The sequence below is a fragment of the Dipodomys merriami genome, unplaced genomic scaffold (genome assembly GCF_024711535.1).
Source record: "Dipodomys merriami isolate MVZ:Mamm:240054 unplaced genomic scaffold, mDipMer1.0.p SCAF_15, whole genome shotgun sequence".
In the NCBI taxonomy this organism is placed as follows: Eukaryota; Metazoa; Chordata; class Mammalia; order Rodentia; family Heteromyidae; genus Dipodomys; species Dipodomys merriami.
The window spans coordinates 24,432,251-24,456,913 of NW_027202826.1; the positions used below are offsets into that span (position 1 = coordinate 24,432,251).

Below are 24,663 nucleotides of genomic sequence, written 5' to 3' on the forward strand. Positions count from 1 at the left end.
CTCTTGAACAGCACCATTTCTGGTTTTCTGAGTGGTTTATTGGAGATAAGATCCTCACAGATTTTCATGTCCGGGCTGGCTTTGAACCGCTATCCTCAGATCTCAGCCTCCTGAATAGCTAAGATTACAGGCATGAGCTACTGATGCCCAGCTGTACCATCGTATTTTTAAAGTCTGTTACATACTGGAACATGAAATCATTTCATCACACATTTCTTTGGGGCTGTGGATTTTTGCATATCATGTTTTCTGGTCTCTACTTTTGCTTTATTCATAAATTGTCCCCTTAAGTAAAATAGGCTCTAAGAGGTGCTAAACAAGAGGATGAATAAGTATGAAAACAGAACAGTAAAACCTGTTCTAATTGTTTTAAAAATGGAGAGGGGATAAGAGAAAACAATAAAAGGGGTAAGGCTGATTGGGCACATGGTATACATATGTGGAAATGTCACAGTGAAACGGCCCTTGTACAGCTCAGGTCTGCTGGTAAAAATAACTTGTCTCAACACAGTTGACTGCATATTAAGTGAAACCTTGGTATTGGGTTTCTATATACAATTCCTTATGTTTATGTAATTATAAAATGCTATAACAATCTACAAGTTTAGTTTTATCCTGTGCATTTCATTTCTCCACTGTAATCAACACCCTAATTTAAAAATATAATCTTATTTTATTATATTAAGGGGTTGTTATTAAGGGATTGTACAAAGGTGGCTCCTTCCTTCCTTCCTTCCTTCCTTCCTTCCTTCCTTTCTTCCTTCCTTCCTTCCTTCCTTCCTTCCTCCTCCTCTTCCTTCTCCATTCTTCTTCTTCTTCCTCCTCCATCCTTCTTCTTCTTCTTCCTCCTCCTCCTCTTCTTCCTCCTCCTCCTCTTTCTCTTCTTCTTTGGCTTGACCTCAGGGCCTGAGCATTGTGTCTCAGCTTTTTTTTCCACTCAAGGCTTGAGCCACAACTCCATTCCAGCTAATTAATTGGCGATAAGAGACTCTGGGCTTTCTTGCCTGGGCTGGTTTTGAACCTCAAGCCCCAGGTCTCAGCCTTCTGAGTAGCTAGATCATAGGTATGAGCCACCAGTTCCTGGCATTGAAAAAGTTTCTTAAATTCCTATGACCTGAACTTAGTTTACTTTGCTTTGGAGATTATCAGTATATGGCAACTCTATTTGAAGTCAATTTTATGTCTTGAACTTATTTCTTTGAAATTTAATATAAATTTCAATGAAGTTTTATAATGAGGTTCGAAGCCAGTTGGGGCAGAAAAGAGCATGAGACTCTTATATGCAATGATCCAGTAAAAAGCTGGAAGTAGAAATGTGGCTTAATTGGTAGAGCACCAGCTTTGAGTGAGAAAGCCAAGTGAGAGCAAGAGGCCCTGATTTCTAGCCCCACTACACACACACACACACACACACACACACACACACACACACACACACACACACACACACACACACTCCCTCTCTCTCTCTCACACAGACAGATGGACAGACACACAGACACAGGCATACACACACTACCATCATTCTATAATGACAGCACTTGTTGTAAAAAATCACAAAGTGGGCATGGTAGTTGATACCTGTAATTCCAGCTACTTGGGAGGCAGCATCAGAAGAATGGTGAGTTCCAAACCTTCCTGGACAAATTTAGCATATAACTCTATCTCAAGAATGAAAGGAAAAAGCCAGGTGCTGGTCGATAGGCCTGTAATCCTAGCTACTCAGGAGGCTGAGATCTGAGGAGAGCAGTTTGAAGCCAGCCCAGGCAAGCAAATTTGTGAGACTTGTATCTCCAATTAACCACCAGAAAACCGGAAGTGGCACTGTGTACTCGCATTGAGCTGAAGAGTGCAAGGACAGTGCCTAAGCCCAGAGTTCAAGCCCCACATCCAATAAAAATGAAGAGAAAAGAAAAAAAACAACAACAACATGGCTGGGTGTGTGTGGAGGAGGGGGGTCAGTTATAGAAAGTACAAAGTTTGGAGTTCAATCTCAGCATTGAAAAAGCCAACCAAGCAACCAACCAGACAACCAACCAACCAACAAACACAAAACTCAACCAACCAAACAAAGATAATTAGTGGACATGCAAATGAGGCAGAGGATTTTTTTTACTTTCTTCTAAGACATTGGGATCTTTTTAACATCAAGTATATTTTTTAAGGTGTAGCAATGATTACATCCACAGGAAAGGGACTTGACAGTATTTCTTTGCACACCTAGCTAGTTTGATTTTTTTTCATTTTCCTTAGAAGGCCTTGCTTTGCTGAGACATAATCAAAGGCGGGGCTGATTGGTCCCCGGGAAGATACACTTGAAGGTTAAGTAACTCAGATCTCAGCTAATCCTGTGTAATCTGCTGTTACTAAACGCCAGCTTGCCTTGTGGGAACACTAGTTTCTGAATGTTTAGGGCTCATTTTTATGCCTTTCATTCTAATCACCTCTGGAAAGAGCCATGCTGCTCTTTGCTTGTGTGTATGTTGTGCTTAGCTTTCTGGAGGGAGCAAGCTGCTCATGTCCATCTCAGTGTACTTGCGATTATCATGGCAGAAATGACGGCTCAGGATCAAGGTACGCTCTTCTCCTTTCTATGTGTTCTAATTATTCCAGCTTTAAAAAAAAAAGTGCTCCAAATAATGTAGCCTTACTTTGAAAACAAATGGTTTGATTGTCACCAATCAGAGATGAGGAGGCTTCATTTGGATGTGCTGTAGACAAATATGGCTGTCCAGTGTTTCAGCACTTCTGTTTTAATAGATTTGCTTCTCAAAAGTCTCCCTAGTTAACCGACATTTCTAAACACATTCTGTATTACGAAAATACTCATTTCACTCACATTCACGAAGCATCTCTTGTAGGAAGTCAAGCTATTTTCAATATGTGTACCCAGCTCGGGCTGTACTTACAGAAAGCTGCCCAGGACAGCTGGGCAGGAGCTGCTGGCGCTGGCCCTGGCATCTGCTATTGCTTCTCATTTCATCTGAGAGTTATTCGTGCCAGCAGCTGGACAGTGGAAAAGAAGATCACAAGAGTGAGGTTAGAGAGGCTGGCAACTGGAATTTCTCATTTTAACTTATGGAATTTAAAAAGTGAAGACATTGAGCCATCTGTTTAGACACTACAGGGCATCCTAGGAGTTGCTTAATCTGAATGTTATTTTAAAATAGATCTGCCTTGTAAGCATAGTAATTTATGATATATATATATATATATACACATCCTTTTAGATGTAAGTTAAATGCAAATGTGAATTCATAATAGCTAAACAAGTAGATCTTGATGTTTTAAAGAGGATATTTAATAACAATGTCAGATTATCTGTGACTATGTCAGATTATCTGTTAGTAGAAGTAAAAACAGTGAATTGCTCACTGTAATAAAAAGAATACCACAACTTTCAACACATAATAGCCATTAGGGATGGAGTGTAGTTCAATTGTAGAGCATTTGCCTAGCATGTATAAAGCCCTGGGTTTGATCTTAAGCCCAGTCACAATCATCATCATCATCATCACAATAATAATAACAAGACAATTAAAGCTTATGTGTGAGTGGCTTTACTCAGCCAATTCTTGGTATCTTTTTTTTTAGATGTTTACTAGGAGGTTAAAGATAATGAAAAGAACACAAATTAAATAATTATTTGTACAGGAACCAGACCAGAGTTATTTCTGGGAAAACTACCAGACATGTCTTCTTCTCCATGATATCCCCTTTATTCGTTGATTTTTTAAAACAAATATAGAATACTATGCCTAGCAAGAACTCTTGGACTAATATAGCTCAATTCCTGTCATGTCACAAGCAAGGAGATGAATCTGAACAGGGACAAAATGACTCATCCTAGATCACAGAATTGTGTTGGTTGTAAAGACTGTGTTGATCAAGATTCAGGTCTTTTGGCCTCCCCTATACACTTTTTATAGTATACCACCCTAGAAAGCTTATTTAATGGGTAGATATGCTTGCATTCTGGTATATGGGTAGATATGCTTGCATTCTGGTATACAATAGCAATGAAATTTGTAATGGAGCATATTTGCAGAAAATCTCAGCAATTCCACAGTGTCTTCTAAACTTGTCATAAGAAGATGGTCACATTAGGACCCCAGCCTCATGCTCCTCACCTCTGTTTACATTATGGGTTGACGTAAAATGCATGTCTTACTGAATGGACACCTTATGATTTACTAATTATGTCATGTATTGCAAAATTGCTTATGGCTCCTTTTCAACAATTGAAGTGAGTCTATTCAGAGTCCCTCACAGGCTAAAATGAATCTGACTTCTCAGATTCCTCATACTTTCAGCCCTCATGTGAGACTGGTTTTTTTCTATGCCTAAGTGACATATGCCGGCCAACAATCAGCATGTGACTAGTTCAAGGTCAGTTCAGTTAGTGAAGGCTAGAGGAAAAAATTCAGTTGCTGGTTTCTTCCCTAGGCAGAAAGCAATGCACAAGTTCTGTTAAAGAGGAGTTGAGCTTTAAATGTCTAGTGTGAACGCTTGCTTTTTTCCCTCAATAAAGCAATCCTCTTTTTAATTTTTAACTATCTATATTTATTTATTATATTTACATATTGGTACAAAGGGGTTTCAATTCAGCAATACGGTTCATGAGTGCCATGTATCTTGTAAAGGGATTCTCTCAAAAAGAATCAACTTATGACTTTTAACAAGGGATTCTTTTTACCACAGTCCATTTCTTAAGGAGGTATATTTATATTTCCAAGTAGATTAGGTTTGAAAAGTCACTCTGTCACCCACTAACTGGGTGACCTTGAGAAGTCACCAAATATTGGTAAAACTGAAGTTGTTGGCAATAGCAATTGTTGGCAAATGTATGGCTAGAACAGTGTAGAATTTTCCATTCATTTTAAGTAATCAACATCTTAATGAAAGTCACTCCTTGATTCATTCCATCATCCCCCCCAAACCCGTCAATTTGCCTACTTCCATTTCCACACACATACATTGCTAGTACCACTCCATTCGTCCACCCTTCCTCTCTCCATTTACTGCACAAGATATGTTGCACTCACAAACTGACATGTGGAAATGAAACCCCTTTGCACACCTACTTGCAGATCATAAATAAGTAACCATTTTTTTAAGGTGAAGTAACCAGCTTAATGGTGTCCTGTGGGAAAGTGCCACCTGAAGTGTATGGAAATGACTTCCCCTGTTTTCCTGGCCACTGGAGAGGGAACAAAGTTCAGAGTTCAATCAATATCAGCTTGACTGCAGAGCTGGTGTGTTTGCGCTTATTTGTTTCAGTCCTGAGGTTAGAACTCAGAGTCGTGTTGCCAGACTGATGTTTTACCATTGAGCCACACCTCTGCTGAGCTAGTACTTTTACCAGTCATCCATTATCTACCTCTTAGGGCTGTTGTGATGATTAATCAAGTCATGGATGTAACTTGTGTCAACACCAACCTGACATAGAAAGAGGTCCTTAAATACCAGGTTGGTAGTCCCATGAAAAGACTGATAGTTGACCATTTTATTTTATTTTATTTTTTTGGTCCAGTCGTGTGGCCTGAACTCTGGGCCTGGGCGCTGTCCCTCAGCTCTTCAGCTCAAGGCTAGCACTCTACCACTTGAGCCACAGCGCCACTTCTGGCTTTTTCTTTTTGCTTATATGGTGCTGAGGAATTGAACCCAGGGCCTCAAGCATGCAAGGCAAGCGCTCTACCACTGAGCCACCTTCCCAGCCCTGATCATTTTATTTTAACACACGTGGTTCAACCTAGTACTCATTTCAGTCGTGATAATGATGATCATGAACATTAGTCATACCACATTATTAATATGCTAGATAGAAAAGATTTTTGGGGGACAACCACTAGGGAATGAGAAATCAAACGTTTCAAACAAGGATTCTTTTTTTTCTCGATGTGGAAAGTGGGTCTCCCTGCATTGCTCTTGTGACACTAGGTCAGTGCTATGTAATGACCTGGATATGAATGAAGTCCCTACGAACTTCCCCGTGGACACTGTGAAGCTTCGCATAGAGAAGACAGTGGTCCGCACCATCCCCGCCGAGGCCTTCTATTACCTGGTGGAGCTCCGGTACCTCTGGCTGACCTACAACTCCGTGGCCAGCATCGAACCCAGCAGCTTTTACAACCTCAGGCAGCTGCATGAGTTGCGCTTGGACGGGAATTCCCTGGCTGCCTTTCCCTGGGCTTCTCTGGGGGACATGCCCCATCTAAGGACCCTGGACTTGCATAATAACAGAATAGCCAGTGTGCCAAGTGAGGCCATCCAGAATCTGAAGAACCTTGCCTACTTGGATTTATCAAGCAACAGACTAACCACCCTGCCTTCAGACTTCCTGGACAGCTGGTCCCACTTAGCTACAGTACCTTCCAGAAGCACAGACCTGGCACCAAGAAGAATTATTCTTGGTAAGCTCCTAAGACTCTGGCCTTCATGTGTAGATACCTCTCTCTCTCTCTCTCTCTCTCTCTCTCTCTCTCTCTCTCTCTCTCTCTCTCTCTCTCTCTCTTCTCTCCCTCCCTCCCTCTCTCTGTCTCCCTCCCTTCCTCCCCCCTCCTCTATCTCCTTTATAGAGGCTGAAATACTCAACCATTGAAGTACCTGCTCAGCTCTGAATTTGCACCTTGAATGAAATAGTACCTTGCCAGTGAACCTGCATCCCCAGTGTAAGATCGAATGATCCTGTGTGTATGTGTGTGTGTGTGTGTGTGTGTGTGTGAGAGAGAGAGAGAGAGAGAGAGAGAGAGAGAGAGAGAGAGAGAGAGAGAGAGAGAGAGAGAGAGAGAGAGAGAGAGAGAGAGAGAGAATACCCAATATGAGAGGGGTGTGGTGGAGCTTCACAAACTCAGGGAATGCTTTGTTCTCAGAGGAAGCTGAGAGGCAGAGGCCACCACCCTGCCCTACTCTTGTGAGTACCCCAACTTCCACAATCTGACATACTCCACACAAACTCTGTTCACCTTTAAACTTTAGGCAGGTTCTTTAGGAGTGGGTGTTGGCATGTTGATGGGAGGATGGTGCTGTCATTGGTTTGGAAGAATAGCTTCTAAACTTTCTTTTTCTTTGTTTAAGAAATATAGCACTGCAATGCTTGATAAGAAATGTACGCATTATCTTGCCCATGTAATTGTAACCCCTCTGTATAGTATGTTCACAAAAAAAATTAAAATTAAAAAAATAAATAATGGAAAAAAAAGAAATATAGCACTTTAGGGGCTGGGAAGGTGGCTCAGTGGTAGAGTGCTTACCTCGAATACATAAGGCCCTGAGTTCAATTCCTCAGCTCCTTATAAGCAGAAAAAGCCAGAAGTGGTGCTGTAGCTCAAGTGGTAAGCACTAGCCTTGAACTGAAGAGCTGAGGGACAACGTCCAGGCCCAGAGATCAGGCCCCATGACAGACAAAAAAAAAAAAAAAAGGAAATATTAATTGTTAATCTTTCTACTATTTAAATGATAGAATTGCCAAATAAACATTAATTTTACTATATTTTTAGTTGCCCTGTGGATCTAAACTCAAAGTAAGGTAGTTTGTAATATTTTTTATTTAAAAAATCAAAAGTCATAGAACAATTTTCCCACCAATTATCAGGATTAAACAGCCTCTCAAGCGCTCTCTGCCTCTCTTCCCACCTCTCCTTTTCTTCTCTCCCTCCTTCCCACTCTCTATATGTGTATGTATCTGCCTATCATCTATCTGTCCATTTATGTCATCTATCTAATCTTTCTTAGCTTTCCATGGTTCTCATTCATTCCTACTTATCCATGTGAACATACAGATATCTGTAAACATGTGTTTGTACATTTATGGTTTTTTTTATTTGAAACTACTGAAAACAAAGGGGATACAGTTACATGAGTCAGGCAAAGAGTACATTTCCTTTTGGACATGAGTCAGGCAAAGAGTACATTTCCTTTTGGACAATGTCACCCCTTCCATCACCCACAGTTTTTTCCTCCCATCCCACCCACAAGGTGTATAGTTCATTTTCAACGTAGTGTCCAGTGAGCACCACTGCTGCATTTGTTCACCCTTTGTTCCTCCATTTCTGTGCCTCCCCTCCTTTTCTTAACCATAAAAGAAATGATGGAGAGGTCAGTTGCTTTCCTGTACTGATAAATGCCTAATTGAGAAGAAGAAATGGAAGGGATCTCCTTCTACTTTAATATGAAACCTAAGCCTGATGTTCCTCATTTGCTTGCATGTTTTTGTTTTTGGTTTGTCTGTTTATGTTTGCTAGTCCTGTGGTTTGAACTCAGGTCCTGGGCACTGTCCCTGAGCTTCTTTTGCTCAAGACTAGCACTCTGCCATTTGAGCCTCAGCGCCACTTCTGGCTTTCTCTGTTTATGTGGTCTGAAGAATCAAACCCACGGCTTCGTGAATGCTAAGCAAGTGCTGTACCACTAAGCCACAGTCCCAGCCCCTTGTTTTTGTTTTTTGAGATAGGTTCTTACTATGTAACCTAGGTGGCCCTCAAACTTGTGCCGCTTCTACCTCAGCCTCCTGACTGTTGGGATTACAGGTAGGTTCCACTATACCCAAGGAACTACAGAACGTTGCTTTGATCAACCAAGGCAAAAATTTGTTAGACTTTTCTCCTTGTAAGAATGGGTTGTCAATTCCTAATTTCTGGCTGCAGAAGAAGTTAGTTCTCGGTGGATGAAAGAACTTCTTTTGCCAGTGGGATGACTTTACTAGACTTTTGGAGCAAGATGGAATTCCTTACAGACCAATATCCCCTGCCAAGATATTTGTTGAAGTATGACATAAATTAAACAAAAGATATGTTTGAGAATTTGTTTGTGTATGTGCTGGTCCTGGGGCTTGAACTTGGGGCCTTACATTCTGGTTTAGCTTTTTCTGCTCAAGGCTGGCACTCTACCATTTGAGCCACACCTCAATTTCCTTCATATTTGCTGGTTAATTGGAGGTAACAGTTTTTCAGATTTGTCTGCTTGGGCTAACTCTGAACCCAAATCCTCAGATCTCAGCCTCCTGAGTAGCTAGGATTATAGGCATGAGTCACTGGTGACCAGCTATTAAAGATATTTTTAAAAGGTATTAAAGCTATTTTACAGGATAAGTTCTGTAATGGAACTTACAGGGCTTTAGCCTTGTTATTGTTTAAATGTAAATAAGTATTCCTTATTTGTGAAAATGAAAATTCAAGTTGTAAGAAAAGTGAAATTCAAGGAACATAGTAGACAGAAAAGTAGAATTCATGGAAGCTTTTCTTATGTAGTCATTTTATGTGCTGCTCATTCTCAAATAGTTTTTATTAGAGAACAAAACAAATGTGATAGGATGTGATATAGGAAAAAACACCTTAGTTTAATTTAACAGATATTTGTGGAATCCCTTTTATGTACATTGATAGGCATTATGAAAACGTATACATGGTATTGTTTTATTTTAGCCACCAATATGATCCTTTTGAGTAAGGATACTAGCTGCAAATTAACTTAATTTAAACATAAGATTCTATTTCCCTACATATTATAAATGGTTCTTACCAAGCAATGTTCAGGTAGCCAATCATGGTATGTAATTAAAATTACAATTCAATTGCTCCATTGCTATTTATAGCTCTCTGATGATTAGTTGGTAAGAGTACTGATGATTAGATGTTAAGAGCAATGTCAGGTGCCCGTGGCTAATCAGAAGACTGAGATCTGTGGATCTCTATTTGAAGCCAGCTTGGGGAGAAAAGTCTCCATGAGACCCTTATCTTCAATTAACCACTCAAAACCCCCAGAACTGGTGCTGTAGCTTAAGTGGTAGAGCGCTAACCTTGAACACAAAGAAGCTCAGGAACAGCGCCCAGGCCTCCCTCAAGTTCAAGCCCCACAACTGACTGAAAAAAAAATTACAGAATATTGATACTTTCCGCTGGTAGATTAGATCTGGATGAGAACTCAGGGATAAACATGGTTTTGAAATATCAGTACAAGGGCAGTTACCCAATCAACTTTATCTGTGTGAGGTTGAGCGACTTTAAGATAGTAACATGAAAAAAAAAAAACCACTTTTGGTGTAACATTACATTTTAAAAGCATGATTAACTACAATTGTGTATAAAACATGACTGTAACTATTTTACTGATTTACTTATTTAATTTGTTGTGCCAGTACTGAGGCTTAAATTGAGGGCCTCTCACTCTTGATCTGCTTTCTTGTTCAAGGCTGGTGCTTTACCACCTGAGCTACACCTTCAGTCTGGCTTTTTACTGGTTAATTGGAGATAGAGTCTTGGAGATCAAGTCTTATAGACTTTTCTGCTTAGGCTGGCTTTGAACTATGATCCTCCAGGTCTCAGCCCCCTGATTAACTAGGATTATAGACATGTGTAGCGGTGCCCTCTGTAACTATTTTCAGATATGCAAAGAAGTAGAATGAAAAACACACTAGCTTGCCGGACACCAGTGGCTCACGTCTGTAATACCAGTTACTCAGGAGGCTGAGATCTGAGGATCAAGGCTCAAAGCCAGCCCTGGCAAGAAAGTCCATGAGATTCTTATTTCCAATTAATTTACCAGAAAACCAGAAATGTCATTGTGTCTCAAAGTGGTAGAGTGCCAGACTTGAGCAAAAGAAACTCAGGGACAGGATCCAGGCCCTGAATGTAACACACACACACACACACACACACACACACACACACACACACACACACACACACTGAAATACACTAGCTTGTTTTATTATCATTCTTGGGTGTGGGATGTCTTTTCATTTTTCTTATTGGAAAATGTTCTGCAGTATGCACGCCTGACTTTTATACTGATAATAATAATGATGATAAACAAGATACAGTAAGTTGCCTCTTCCCAGACTCATTAGGTGCAGTTTTGACAAAGATGGGTCAATAAATCAATAAAAATCAAAAGAAAATTTAGAAGCCGACTTTTAAATTTCTGCATCTTCAGTTGATTCAGAGAGGCTCTCCCTGTTTTTATCCTCTGTGTTCTAGTCTTTGTGTGATCCAAGAAGTGTTCCCCTGCCTTTAATTTGGGGGAGGGAGGTAGATTTGCCTCTGAAAAAGCAAGTGGGGCCCACCAAAGTGAGATCAAAGTGAACGTGATTCGTGTAATTGCTGAAGTAGAACTCTGGCATGTGTTGAAAGGGGCATGCCTTTAGCAGAATTTGGGAGCCTTATAGAAAACATGAAGCAAGCACCTGAACTCTACATGTCTTGAGCCTCTTGGTGGCTCTTCCCCAGTGGTGGTGGCCTGGAACCAGATGCGCGTGGATCCCAAGGGTTGAACATGTTAGTCACATGATAAAAGGGGAAAGAGAGGAATTACACACAGAAACTACACACAGAAAACTCCACTTTTTCCCCCCCAATCTGGAAAAAGGAAGTGCAAACCTAGCTCCATCTTGCTAGTAGATCATCATGAGTATACAATGACATATTTTCTGTGAATCCTTTAGAAGATCACAGCTTAACCTCTGAGGGTGTGTTTTAGATCAAGTCATAGCCATGATCCCACATAATGACAGGAAGGGGGCATCTCATAAAAAATGACCATGAAGCATTTATTTATTTATTTATTTATTTATTTAGTTAGTTAGTTAGTTAGTTAGTTAGTTATTTCCTGGGACTGGAACTCAGGGACTGGGTGCCATCCTTGAGTGTTTGTGCTCATAGCTAACACTCTACCACTTGAGCCATTGCTCTGCTTCCAGCTTTTTGATGGTTCCTTGGAAACAAGATTCTCACAGACTTTCCTGCCTGGGTTGGCTTGGAACTCCAATCCTCAGATTTCAGCCTCCTGAGGAGCTAGGATGATAAGTGTGAGCTGCTGGCACCTAGTTTATGAAGCCATTTTTTTGTAACTCCAACAATATTTGAGTCTTCCATTTGTATTACTGAAATATATTGATGAGGGCCAGTCCTAGATCTTTTCAAATTCAATGTGAAACTGGACCAAGAGACTCTTTCCAGGTACCCGAGAATTTATGAATGTTAGTGGAATGCATTCTGCTTTAGTTTTTACTACCTGTGTGTGTATTACTGTGCATAGATAGAGTTCTACTTATAATAACGGGAGTCGTGGCTAATATTGAAGTCACTCAGGGAAGGCTAAGTTCTAATACCCTACATCTGTAAGTTCTTTCAGCCTTATGTTAAACTGTGTAGGTATGAACTCACCCCCATTTTATAGATGTGATGCTGAAGGACAAGTTAGTCCACTTTCTCAAAGAGGGCACCTGACATGGTAGAACAGTGAGACATGATACGACCCACTTGGTCCAGGACCCATTCCCTTCCTGATTCTTTCCTAGTGCAATGTGTGGACCAATGCTTGAGTTATTTCTTTCATGCATACATCAGTTGACCAACCTTGTATGTGGTGTGTGTGTGTGTGTGTGTTGGTCGTAGGGCTTGAACTCTAGGCCTGGGTGCTGTCCATTAGCTTTTTCATACAAGACTGATTTTCCACAACTTGAGGCACTTCTCTACTTCAGGTATTTTGGTGGCTGGAATAAAAATCTCATGGACTTTCCTGCCAGGGCTGGTTTCAAACTAGGATTCTCAGATCTCAGGCTCCTGAGTGACTAGGATTACAGGTATGAGCCACCAATGGTTGTTTGACTGATCTCTTAAAATCATATATCTAAAAAAAAAAATCTCAAGGATAGGCTTTTCTATTACATGAGTAAAAATAAGTAAAAAAAAAAAAAGTAAAAACTTGGCTAAAAATGTCCTTTACTCTAACCATAAAAAGCATAACTAAGTATCTTGCTAGTAAACATTTAAATTAATTCTGACACTCAACTTTTGATCTGTAATTCAGGTAAATTTCCACAGTTTCTTCCTCAAGAAGCGGTATTTACACAGGCCCTTCTGTAAGGCCTTCCACTGTTTATCTTGGAGGGAAAGGCTGCAGAGAAGAGAGCATGAAATGCTTTCATAGCGTTTAAAAGTTTGCTCAGGTGTAAACATGGGCTGTACTATTAACAATGGAAATTATCTGAATGTCACTGGCAGCCTCAGTATTTCCACGGAATTTCTGAGATGGCATTAATTCATTTTAGCAAACATTTATCTATGTCTATCAATATGCCTTGGTTGCCCTTTGCTAGACCTTGGAGACAAATCCACATAGTAAAGGCTTCTGCTTTCCTAGCAGTTCTCCAGAGGATCTTGTAAGTGTATCTTAGCCCTACAGTAACCCCAAGGCAGAATTTTCTGCCTTGGCTAATTTTGAAATCCAGTCTTTACAACTCAGTCTCCCAAATAGCTGGGATTATGAGCCACCAGCACAGAAGAATGTAAAGGGATCTCGAACTGAAAACTATATTCTGCAGGCACTGGTGCCTCATACCTGTAATCCTAGCTACTCAGGAGGCTGAGATCCGAGGATCATATTTCAAAGCCAGCCTGGGCAGAAAAGTCCTGGTGAGACTTTTCTTTCCAATTAACTACTCAAAACACAGAAATGGTGCTATGGCTCAAGTGGTAGAGCACTAGCTTTGCACTCAAAAAGGTTCAGGGACAGCACCCAGGCCATGAGTTCAAGCCCCATAACTGACCAAAAAACAAAACAAAACAAAAAAACACCTATATTCTGTGAGTCAGGCCTGGAAATAACACCACAGAGATAGCATTCTGTGTGGTGTGAGTGTATGTGTGTGTGTGTGTGTGTGTGTGTGTGTGTGTGTGTGTGTGTGTGTGTGTGTGTGTGTGTGTATGTGTGTGTGTGCGTGTGTGCGTGTGTGTGCGCGCGCCAGTCCTGGGGCTTAAACTCAGGGCCTGGGTGCTGTCCCTGAGCTTTTTGTTTTGGTGATTAATTAGAGATATAAGTCTCAGCATCTTTATAATAAAATATAATTTTTAAAAGGGAGATATAAGTCTCATGGATGTTTCTGCCTGGGCTGGCCTCAAATCATGATCCTCAGGTCTCAAGCCTCCTCCTGAGTAGCTAGGATTCAAGGGGTGAGCCACTGGTGCCTGACTGATACTGAGGCTTGAACTCATGATCCTCTGCACGGCTTTCTTGCTCATAGCTGGTGCTCTATCGCTTCAATAATACTTCTAATCTGGCTTTTTGGTTAATTGGAGATTAAGCCATCCTGCCCTGGATAGCTTCAAACCATGATCATCCAGCTAGCTCTCAGCTTCTTGAGTAGCTAGAATTATAGCCATAGGCTACTAGCACCTAGCTTTAAGGCTTATTTTTTAATTGAGGGATTATGACATGCTTTGCCTACTGCTTGCAGATTTTGTAAGTTCTGATCAACGTGTACCTCTAAGTAAACCATACCCTCATCTAGACACATAATATCTCATCACCCCAGAAGATTGCCCTGGACCTCTTCCCATCAGTCCCCTCTCACTCCATCCCACCATTTATCTGCTTTGCCATGGGTTGATTTCATCTGCTCTAGAAAGCTATAGAAATGGAATCAAACATGCACACTTGTGCCAGGCTTCTTTCAAGGCATGGCATGTTTCCAAGTGGATCCATTTTTTCTTAAATTTTTTTATTGTAAAGATACTGTACAGAGGGTTACAGTTACATGAATAAAGTAATGAGTACATTTCCTATTGAGCATTGTTACCTCCTCCTTTGTTTTCCCCTACCATCCCTTCCCTCCTCTCCTCCCCAACTCCTCCCTCCCCCAAATTGTAACATTGGTCTTCAACATAGTATCTTGTACGTCTCATTGTTACAATGGGTCCACTTGTATCTCTGTTTCAGCATTTTGTTATTTGCCTTCCCCTCTCCAAATTAGAAAAATGTATATACAAGATGCAGAGCACCAGAATCAAATACAGTGACAACAGCGGTTATACCATGGGGGAGAACATATAAGAGAAACAAAAAAAATCACATAGTACATTAAACAACAACAACAACAAAGAAAAAACCTCTTGTGTCCATATCTTGGGGTTCATTGTGCTTAGCACCATCTTATATGGACCTTCTGTGCTTGTCTGATTAGATTATCCTAGACATATACTTGTTATTGCAAATAAGGGAAACCAGAGGACCTATGTTTCTTGGGGTCTGGCTTATTTCACTTAATATAATTTTTTCCAAGTCTTTCCATTCCAAGTGGATCCATTTTGATGGGCAAACAAATGGTTGCTTACTGCAGAATTGTACTCAACTGTGTGAAGGAACCAACTGTTCATACTTTCTATTATTGGACCTGTGGGCGGTTTCCAGTTTAGGGTCAATCAAGAATTAGGCTTTTATTAACATTCTATACAAAGCTTTGCGTGATGAGTATCTTCACTTATTCTTGGATGAACCTGTAGGATTGAAATTGCTGTGTTGCAGGGTAGCTATAACGATATTTTTTTTTGGGGTCCGGTCATGGGGTCTGAACTCTGGGCCTGGGCGCTGTCCCTCAGCTCTTCAGCTCAAGGCTAGCGCTCTACCACTTGAGCCACAGCGCCACTTCCGGCTTTTTTCTTTTTGCTTATGTGATGCTGAGGAATCGAACCCAGGGCCTCATGCATGCAAGGCAAGCGCTGTACCACTGAGCCACCTTCCCAGTCCTATAACGATAATTTTTAAAGAACCTGCTGGTATTCCACTGGAGTTGTCCAACATCACACTTCCCACTCTGGCACAGTCTCTGGTTGATCTCTATCCTCCCCATCACTTCATGGGGTTAGTCTTTTGTATTTCGGCTATTCTGGGGTAACCAAAGGAGCACATTGTGATTTGGGTATACATTTCCCTGATGACTAATAGTGTTGGCCATTTGTGTATAGCCTTTCATGAAATATTTGTTCAAATCTTTGGCCTGACTTTTAGAGTATTTGTCTTTGTTAAAACTAGTACATGTAAGTTGTTTGTGATCTGTATTATAAATCTTTTGACTCACCTATTCATTTTTTTTTCAGGGTGTCTTTGGTAAGAGTATGTTCCCTTTTGGTGACATTTGATTTAGTAGTTTTTTTCTTCAGAGTTAGTGCTTTCTTTTTTTTTCAGTTAGTGCTTAATACAGCCTTAATATTCAGTTATTAGCTTTATATTCTTAGCTTTTCTGCATATAACTATAGTCTTTGAAAATAGTATAGGAAGGGAGCTGAGGTTTACTTTGTTCGAGACACATGCCAGGGTGTACAGCACCATTTGTTAAAGACGTTCCCCATTCAGATACTAAATGCTACTGTCTTCCACAAAGGAGTTTGTTAGCCAGGCACCGGTGACTCCTTCTTGTAATCCTACCTATTCAGGAGGCTGAGATTTGAGGATCACAGTTCAAAGCCAGGCTGGGCAGAAAAGTCCAGGACACTCTTATCTCTAATTAAACACCAGAAAACCAGAAGTGGTGCTTTGGTTCAAAGTGGTAGTGCTAGCCTTGAACAAAAGAGCTCAGGGATAGTACCTAGGTCCTGAGTTCAAGCCTTACAACACAACACCCCCCCCCCATAAAAAGAATTTGTTGTTGTTGAAGGATGGAGAGTGACAGAGGGTGTCGGATACTGTGTCATTGTTTGTCTCATGGACATGTCAAATGAAACCCCCTGTACAACTGATCGATGCAAATGGAAAAGGAAAGTAAAATCTTAAAAAATGAACAATTTTACTACTGATTTTCACACCTACACCAGTAAATAGCACATGTAATCCAACTGTACTGATGCATGATAAATACTATATTCCATTTTTAGAAAGGGATAAACAAAACTCACTGGTCCCATCCAGGAAGAGTTGTATAAAATAAATTAATGAATGCAAATTATTGTGACTGTGGTTGGTGGATTGCCTTGAGGGAATGCAATACTAGTAATAGTTTAACTTTTGTAAGCTCTTGTACCTTTGTCCCTAGAAGAAAACACCTTAGTGAATATATTCATTATTTGGATCTCTATTTTTAGTCTGGTTTTAAAATGTGTACCATTGACTTTATGTATTTCAAATCTGGCATAATAGACTTTCTCTTTTTGGGGGGGATTTAAAAATCTTCACTCTGGATTTACATTACTTTTAGATGTAAGCAAGTGGAGCATATTTTGTAAAAAAAAAAAATTGTGTTTTCTGGCCAACAAATTGTTTTTTTGGGGGGTCCGGTCATGGGGCCTGAACTCTGGGCCTGGGCGCTGTCCCTCAGCTCTTCAGCTCAAGGCTAGCGCTCTACCACTTTGAGCCACAGCCCCACTTCCAGCTTTTTTCTTTTTGCTTATGTGGTGCTGAGGAATCAAACCCAGGGCCTCATGCATGCAAGGCAAGTGCTCTACCACTGAGCCACCTTCCCAGCCCCCAACAAATTTTTTATGATAGTTTTAAGGTATGGATGAAACAATGCTACATTAATTCTGTAGACACTTATATTTCAGGGTTCTGCTGCATTGACTTGTTTTTATTTGTAGATAATAGCATTTACCACTGTCACTGTGACTTGTAAGTGTCTTTAGGTGACAAAGAATTAAGATAGAGAAGAGCATTAGATTAGGAAGGTAAGAGCCTGGGATTAGTCAGGACTGTGATTTACAGAGTCAGAAGGGTAATCCCTACATTCTTCCATCTCTTCTGAGTGAAATCAGAAAAATGCCAGTATAGGACATAGCATAGTAGTGTGTTATGTACTCTAGATCAGGATATTTAACTTTAAATGCTGCCTGCTCAATGGTGTGATCTGGGGTAGATTCCTAAGCCTTGTTTTTCTCATCTTTCTACTGGTTAATTTTTATATAGTAGTTCTAGAACTCTCCATACTATTTTCCATAATGGCTATCCCAATCCACTTCAGTACATGAGGTGGACATTTTATGGGATTGTGAGACAATTCCCCATGCTGTTTTCTAGTTTGTGCATGTCTTGTAAGTAAATGTAGACACTGAAACATCCTTTCATTCTTCACTATATTTACTTTTTGTGCTGCTACTGGGGCTTGAACTTAGGGCCCCTCACTCTCAGCTTTTCCTGCTCAAGCCACATCTCTAGTTGCAGCTTTTTCCTTAGTTACTTTTTTTTTTCTTCTGGTACCAGAGTTTAAACTTAAGGCTTCATTCTTGCTTTATTTGCTTGTTTGGCTGGCACTCTATGATTTTGTACCAGGCCTCCAGTCCAACTTTGTGCTGATTATTTCAAACATAGAGGTTACCAAACTTCTCTGCTTGGGCTGGCTTTGAATTAAGATCCTCCAGATCTCAGTGTCCTGAGTTGCTATGATTATAGACATGAGCCACTGGCACTTTGATAGTATTTTTAGTTTATAGACTGATGAAATATTATGGCCAGAGAAAGCTCTGCAGTTTACTCAACTTTTTCACCTTCAGATGAGAAAACAGGCCCAGCAAGGCAGCAGCTTCAAGGCCACAGAGAACCATATAGATAAATAAATTTTGTGAAGATGTCATTACCTATTAGTTTCTTATTTCCATACAACTGACCTTCATATATCAGGTCAACTAATATCTACAATAGTGAATTAATATCTAATAGAGTATCTAGGGGTCTTGAGTGTCTATTATTTTAGGTATTTTCCCACTTCTTAGGTCACACGACACCATTGCATATGTGTCTCTGTGTTTTCAGTAGAGGTGCAGATTTTATAAGCTCGGTTGCTTTATTAACAGGAAGAAGATATACAGTAGTGTGTAGTGAATATTCTTTTCTCGGGGTAAAATTTCTTTACCTTCAGTTTAAAACCTTGACTCTATTAACAATAGGTCTTCAGTTTTGTGTTTAGCAAGATGGTTATAAAGTTTGTAGAGATTTTTTTAAAAAATAAGAAATAAATCATTTTAGAAAGGGATATACCATTGACATTTCATGCAAATCTAAGAAAGAATTACTGCCATTTAAAAAATATTTTTCTTTATTTTTTAAATTTATCATGAATAGCTTTACAAAGAAGTTGCAGTTGAACATGTTATTTATGAGTATGATGTATCTTGACCAGTGTCAGCTCTCCCATTGTTCTTTTACTGCCATTATTAGCCAGAAAGTCAGCACAACTCCCTATCTCAGTCTTTGTGACCCATGAGAGAAGAATTCAGGCAAGACATATACTGAAAGTCATTGGAACGTTTTTAGAAAGGAATGTGGCAGAGAAAAGTATGCTATGATGCTAGGGAAGACAGCACTTCAGTTAATCTTTAGCCATCTTAGAGATACAAACAGCATTGGGCTTAAAATAGAAGACTAGAGAGCGGGAAAAGGTTAGAGTCCTAATTGTGGACATAGCGTGGTGGGTTAGTATTGCAGCTCTGATTCTTCTGGATTCCTCAATAGTTGTCATCACTGTCTTCACTTGAGGGAGCGATCTAGCGCCTATGAGGAAATTCCTCCAGCTCTAGGGCACAGCCTCACTGTTCTTGGTGATGATCCTAAGGTGGAGCGGTCCATGCTGCTGCTCCTGAGATGTGGCTCCGTCCCTTGTCATAAAGATATCTGTCCTTTCCTGGAATGCAAGGTGATGGCTGGGTGAGTGTGGAGAGAAAGGCTTAGAACCAACACAAACCCAGAGGGAAGACAGAGATGCCAGGCTTTTCTCCTGCCTTATGTAAATGTATAGCAGCAAAAACCATCTCAGTACCTATTACCAACATACTGTCAATAGGATGAAAGTGGCTTGTCTGTAGGGTGGGGGTTTGAGTATTGATTGACATTGCCTAGCTGAAATTCCTATACCTAGGTGTGATCCACAGGGTTCAGGTCATCTGTGAGCCAAGGAATTTAATTATAGTATTTCCTCTAAGAGGTCCTGTCATCTCATCCTCCATTTTGTTTCAGGTGCATTTTTGTCTCATAGAGAATTGCTAGGTATCACCATTATATAAACTCTGCAGGTAAAGCTAAGACAGATTGTCAGGTACTTACTCACTCTTGTGGAACTTTATAGAACTGGGATTACAGCCCACGTATTAGATTTCACAAACCACACTCAGTTACCCAACATAAAAATCAACTAAAAAGTGTGCTTGTGGCGTAACCATCACTACAAATCTGTGAGCTCCATCATTTTCTATCTTGGGCTTTCTGTGAGGTTGTAGGATATAAGATCTTGAGAGAGATCCTTGTCTCAGAGGACTCTGAAACACATCTTAGATTCGTCTGAGATGTTAGCAAATAGTTTTTTTTTTATTAGTCTTTCCCTGGATTTTATATTTGCTTTGAAGTCCTTTCTCTTCTTTTCCCTTTCCTTCCCTTCCCTTTTCCTCCTCCTTTTCCAAGAGACTGGAAAGTGAATCCATCATAAAGACATACATTGACCTTCTGTTTTTTTTTCCCTTCTGTTTTAGGCCTGCAGGACAACCCTTGGGTCTGTGACTGTCACATTTCCAAAGTGATTGAGCTGTCAAAGGCTGCCGACCCTGCTGTGGTGCTGCTCGACCCACTGATGATCTGTAGTGAGCCTGAGCGCCTCACAGGAATTTTATTTCAGAGAGCGGAGTTGGAGCAGTGTCTGAAGCCATCGGTGATGACATCAGCCACCAAAATCACTTCGGCTCTGGGCAGCAATGTCCTCATTCGGTGTGATGCCACTGGCTTTCCTACTCCACAGCTCACGTGGACCCGATCGGATAGCTTGCCAGTCAATCATACAGGTATTTTCTTCATTCAACCCTATGAGACATAGAGTTTACAATAGCCCATACCTAATTTCATGTTTTTGAGCATTTTTTTTTAAACCAGCACTGGGATGTGAACTTGGGCTCTTGTATTCCCACAGTTTGCTTGCTCAGCTGAAGCTCTACCTGCTCAGCTTTTGGCTGGTTACTTTGGAAATGGTGTCTTATGGACTTTTCTTCCAGGGATGTTTTGAATGGCAGTTCTCAGATTCTCTCTCTCTCTCTCTCTCTCTCTCTCTCTCTCTCTCTCTCTCTCTCTCTCTCTCTCTCTCTCTCTCTCTCTCTCCTCTTCCTCCTCCTCCTCCTCCTCCTCCTCCTTCTCCTCCTCGACATCTATCTCCCCCTCCATTTCCTCCTCCTCCTCCTCTTCCTTTTTCTTCTCCTTTTACCTAGGATTGAGCCCAGGTCTTCAGGCATGCTAGGGAAGCTCTCTACCAGGTGATCCACATTCCCAGTCTTTTTGTTTTGGGATAGAGCCATCCTGACTTTGCTTAGATTTGCTTGGAACTATCAATCTTCTTGTCCCTCTTCCTGAGTAGTTGGGATTACAGGCCTATACCACTACACCCAGGTTTTTGTACAATTTCAAATCCCCAAATTATTAACCTCTCTCTCCCCACCCTCACTCTTTCTCCCTCTCCTCAGTGGGGATGGAACCCACTGGCTTTACTCATGCTAAGCAGATGCTCTGCCACTGAACCATCAGTGTTTGCTCTAGTCATCTGGATGAAAGGAATTTGAAGAGAACATTTTATTGGTTACTATTTTTCTCAGTTTAGCTACCCCTCCCCCCCCAGATAAAATCAGAGAAAATTCAGTAGATGAAAGTTGTAGTGTGTCTTCTTAGATACAGCCCATTTCAAAATGTAAAGCCATGAAGATATTTTTAAGCGGGCTTCCATACAAATGTCTTATATTTGAATGATTGTTTAAATAATACATCATATAGAAGCCTTATAATGGGGCAAAAAGTATGAGTTTTAAAACCATTTGTTACCTAGACTTTGCAGATCCTCTTGAGACCAAGTTATGCCCTGGTCCTAGTGTCAGCAGTGACATTCTGAGGATTAAAGGGATATAATTTTAAAACTCTTAGGAATTCAGTTAAAATTAAGGCTTAAAAAATAAAAGTTGAGGGGCTGGGAAGGTGGCTCAGTGATAGAGTGCTTGCCTTGCATGCATGAGGCCCTGGTTTCAATTCCTCAGCAGCACATAAGCAGAAAAAGCTGGAAGTGGCACTGTGGCTCAAGTGGTAGAGGGCTAGTCTTGATCTGCAGAGCTCAAAGACAGCACCAGGCCCAGAGTTCAGTCCCCATGACCGGCAAAAAAATAAATAAATAAATAAAATAAATAAAAATAAATAAATAAAAGTTGATGGATTAAAAAAATGTTAAGAGCCGGGTGACACGGCTCATGAGTGCTTGTAATTCCAGCATTCAGGAAGGAGGTCTTGAACTTAGGGTTAGCTGTGTTACATAGTAAGACCTCATCTCAAACAAGCAAACAAACAAACAAAAACAAACTAATAAAATGGTAAAAAAAATAGGCTTAATATTTATATGAACAAAGGAGGAGGAAACAATGCTTGTTAAGAAACATACTCATTACCTTGCCCATGTAATTGTAACTCCTCTGTATGGTATTTTCACAATAAAAATATTAAAATATTTATATGAACAGCCACATTTTAAGCAACTGAGTTAACTTTTGGGCTATTTATATATTTAGTATTTATTATTCTTCTCCAGAAAGCTTCTACAATTAAGACAAACTGGAAGTATTTTTAGATTTTTGTGTTTCAGAAAGCAAAAATGATATATTCGCAAACAAAAGAACTTGTAATTTACCAGCTTACGGAAGTAAAATAGGAAACAAATGATTTAGAATATGAATGATGAGGCCATGCCAAAATGCAGTCCTCTGTTCAAGTGAGTAGATTCATTTAATTACAATAACAAAGCATTTTGAGAACTACCTAAGGAAAATCTTATGATAAACATTTAGTAGGTCACAACTATGATTGGACGGAACCCACAAGATCACTTTGCCTTACTCTACTACAAATACAGATAAGAATTCTACAGACACGAACGGACTTGTCTAAAATCACACATTATTTAGTAGACAAAAGTTTATGCCAGGTACTAGTGGGCTTCTGCCAGTAATCCTAGATACTTAGGAGGCAGAGACCTAAGGATCCCAACTCAAAGCCAGCCCTGGCAGAAGAGTTATCAGACTCTTATTTCCAATTAACCACCAGAAAGCCAGAAGTGGTTTTGTGGCTCATGTGGTAGAGTGCCAGCCTTGAGCACAAAAGCTCAGGGATAGAGCCCAGGCCCTTGTTCAAGACCAAATACCAACACACACACACACACACACACACACACACACACACACACACACACACACACACACAGAATTTACTAAAACCCATATCTCCTGATTTTCCCATCTGTATATACCTTTAAATGTTCATTCTTCATATGGACTCCACAGCCCTGGGCATAAATTTATGCCAACCATTCATAGACCTATCAGCCACCATCAGAGACTAGATAAATGCTGTTTCTCCCTTGGCTAGTGAGAGGGATACATGTAAGATACACTTGTTTCCTTCTAGTTTGGCACAACTGCTCTACTTTTCTCTCTCTTTCTTACCGAGTACACATTTGTTTTCTTCAGTGATCCAGGAATCACCGGAGGAAGGAGTCAGATGGTCCATAATAAGTTTGACGGGTGTTTCTCACAAGGATGCTGGAGATTACACATGTAAGGCCAAAAATTTGGCTGGGATGTCAGAAGCTGTGGTGATCGTGGCAGTGGTTGGTGTTGTTACAACTACCATATTCCCAGACGTTTCTGGAAGAAGGACTGGAGACCACTCTGAGCACGAGGCCCAGCCAGGACCTGGACTGTCCACAAGCCGACCTAAGTCACTGTCAGTGCCCTGGCTCTCTTCCTCCCCTTCTTCCTCCTCTGCTGCCTCAGCTTCTCTTTCGACTTCTGCTTCATCTCCTTCTTCCCCTGCTTCTTTCCCTTTGTCTCCTTTCTTTTCCATCCTTTCTTCCACCTCACCTCCAAGAACTCATCTTAAAGCAAGCAGCACCAGGGCTGGCAGGCCGTTGCTCCAACTGCACTCAGGCGAGAAGAGAAATGCCAAAGTGGAGATGAATGGGAGCAAGCTCCCTCCAGCCAGCGCAAGTAAGAAAGAAGAGCTGGCGTTGCTGGACCAGGCTATGCCTCTGGAGACAAACGCCACAATAGAAGACCTCAGGGTAGTCGGGGAGACTGGAGAGAGCGTGACTTTAGCATGGACCAGTGTCAACACCACACAGAACGCCATGGTGACCGTGTTGTATTCCAAGTATGGCGAGAAAGACCTGCTGCTGTTGACTGCAGACTCCAGCAAGAATCAAGTAACCATTGATGGCCTGGAGCCTGGCAGGCAGTATGTGGCATGTGTCTCTCCAAAAGGAGTGCCAGCCCAGAAGGACCAGTGCATCACCTTTTCCACAGCCAGAGTGGATGCTGGTGACTCACAGTGGTCTTTCCTTGTCATAGTGACCAGCACAGCCTGTGTTGTTCTCCTCCCAGTAATTTGTTTCTTATTGTATAAAGTTTGCAAACTGCAATGTCAAGCTGAGTCCCTTTGGGAAGATGATTTGGCAAAAGAGACTTATATCCAATTTGAGACCCTGTCACCCAGGTCTCAAAGTATAGGGGAACTCTGGACACGAAGGCACAGGGACGATTCAGAAAAGTTGCTGCTTTGTTCTAGGTTTAGTGTGGAATCACAGATGAATAAAAGCCAGTGCTCGAGACCAGAGTATTACTGCTAAGTGTTGGCAGCGCAGGTCTGTATGAGCTGTGAGATGAAGGGATTGTTTGGATAACTTTGACAAAGACTTTTTTTTATCCTGTAGAAAAACCACAAGGGTGGTGCTTTGCAGTATGTGTGTGTGTGTGTGTGTGTGTGTGTGTGTGTGTGTGTGTGTGTGTGTGTGTTATTTTTAAGACTTCTGAACTGAAAAGACATATAATCTTGATGTTTGTGGTATGGGAGGTGTTCATATAAACATATTTTAGGATGTGTTTAATAAGTTTGTAATAACTT

General features: G+C 40.8%; 1 protein-coding gene across 1 annotated transcript; it reads left to right on the forward strand.

Moving 5' to 3' along the window:
- Positions 1–2,458: 2,458 nt before the first annotated feature.
- On the forward strand, positions 2,459–24,388 carry Lrit3 (leucine rich repeat, Ig-like and transmembrane domains 3). Its single transcript, XM_070022040.1, has 4 exons — positions 2,459–2,574; positions 5,941–6,413; positions 20,220–20,525; positions 23,232–24,388. Exons 1-4 carry the CDS (start codon positions 2,459–2,461, stop codon positions 24,386–24,388), a joined length of 2,052 nt encoding a protein of 683 aa, XP_069878141.1.
- Positions 24,389–24,663: the final 275 nt, after the last annotated feature.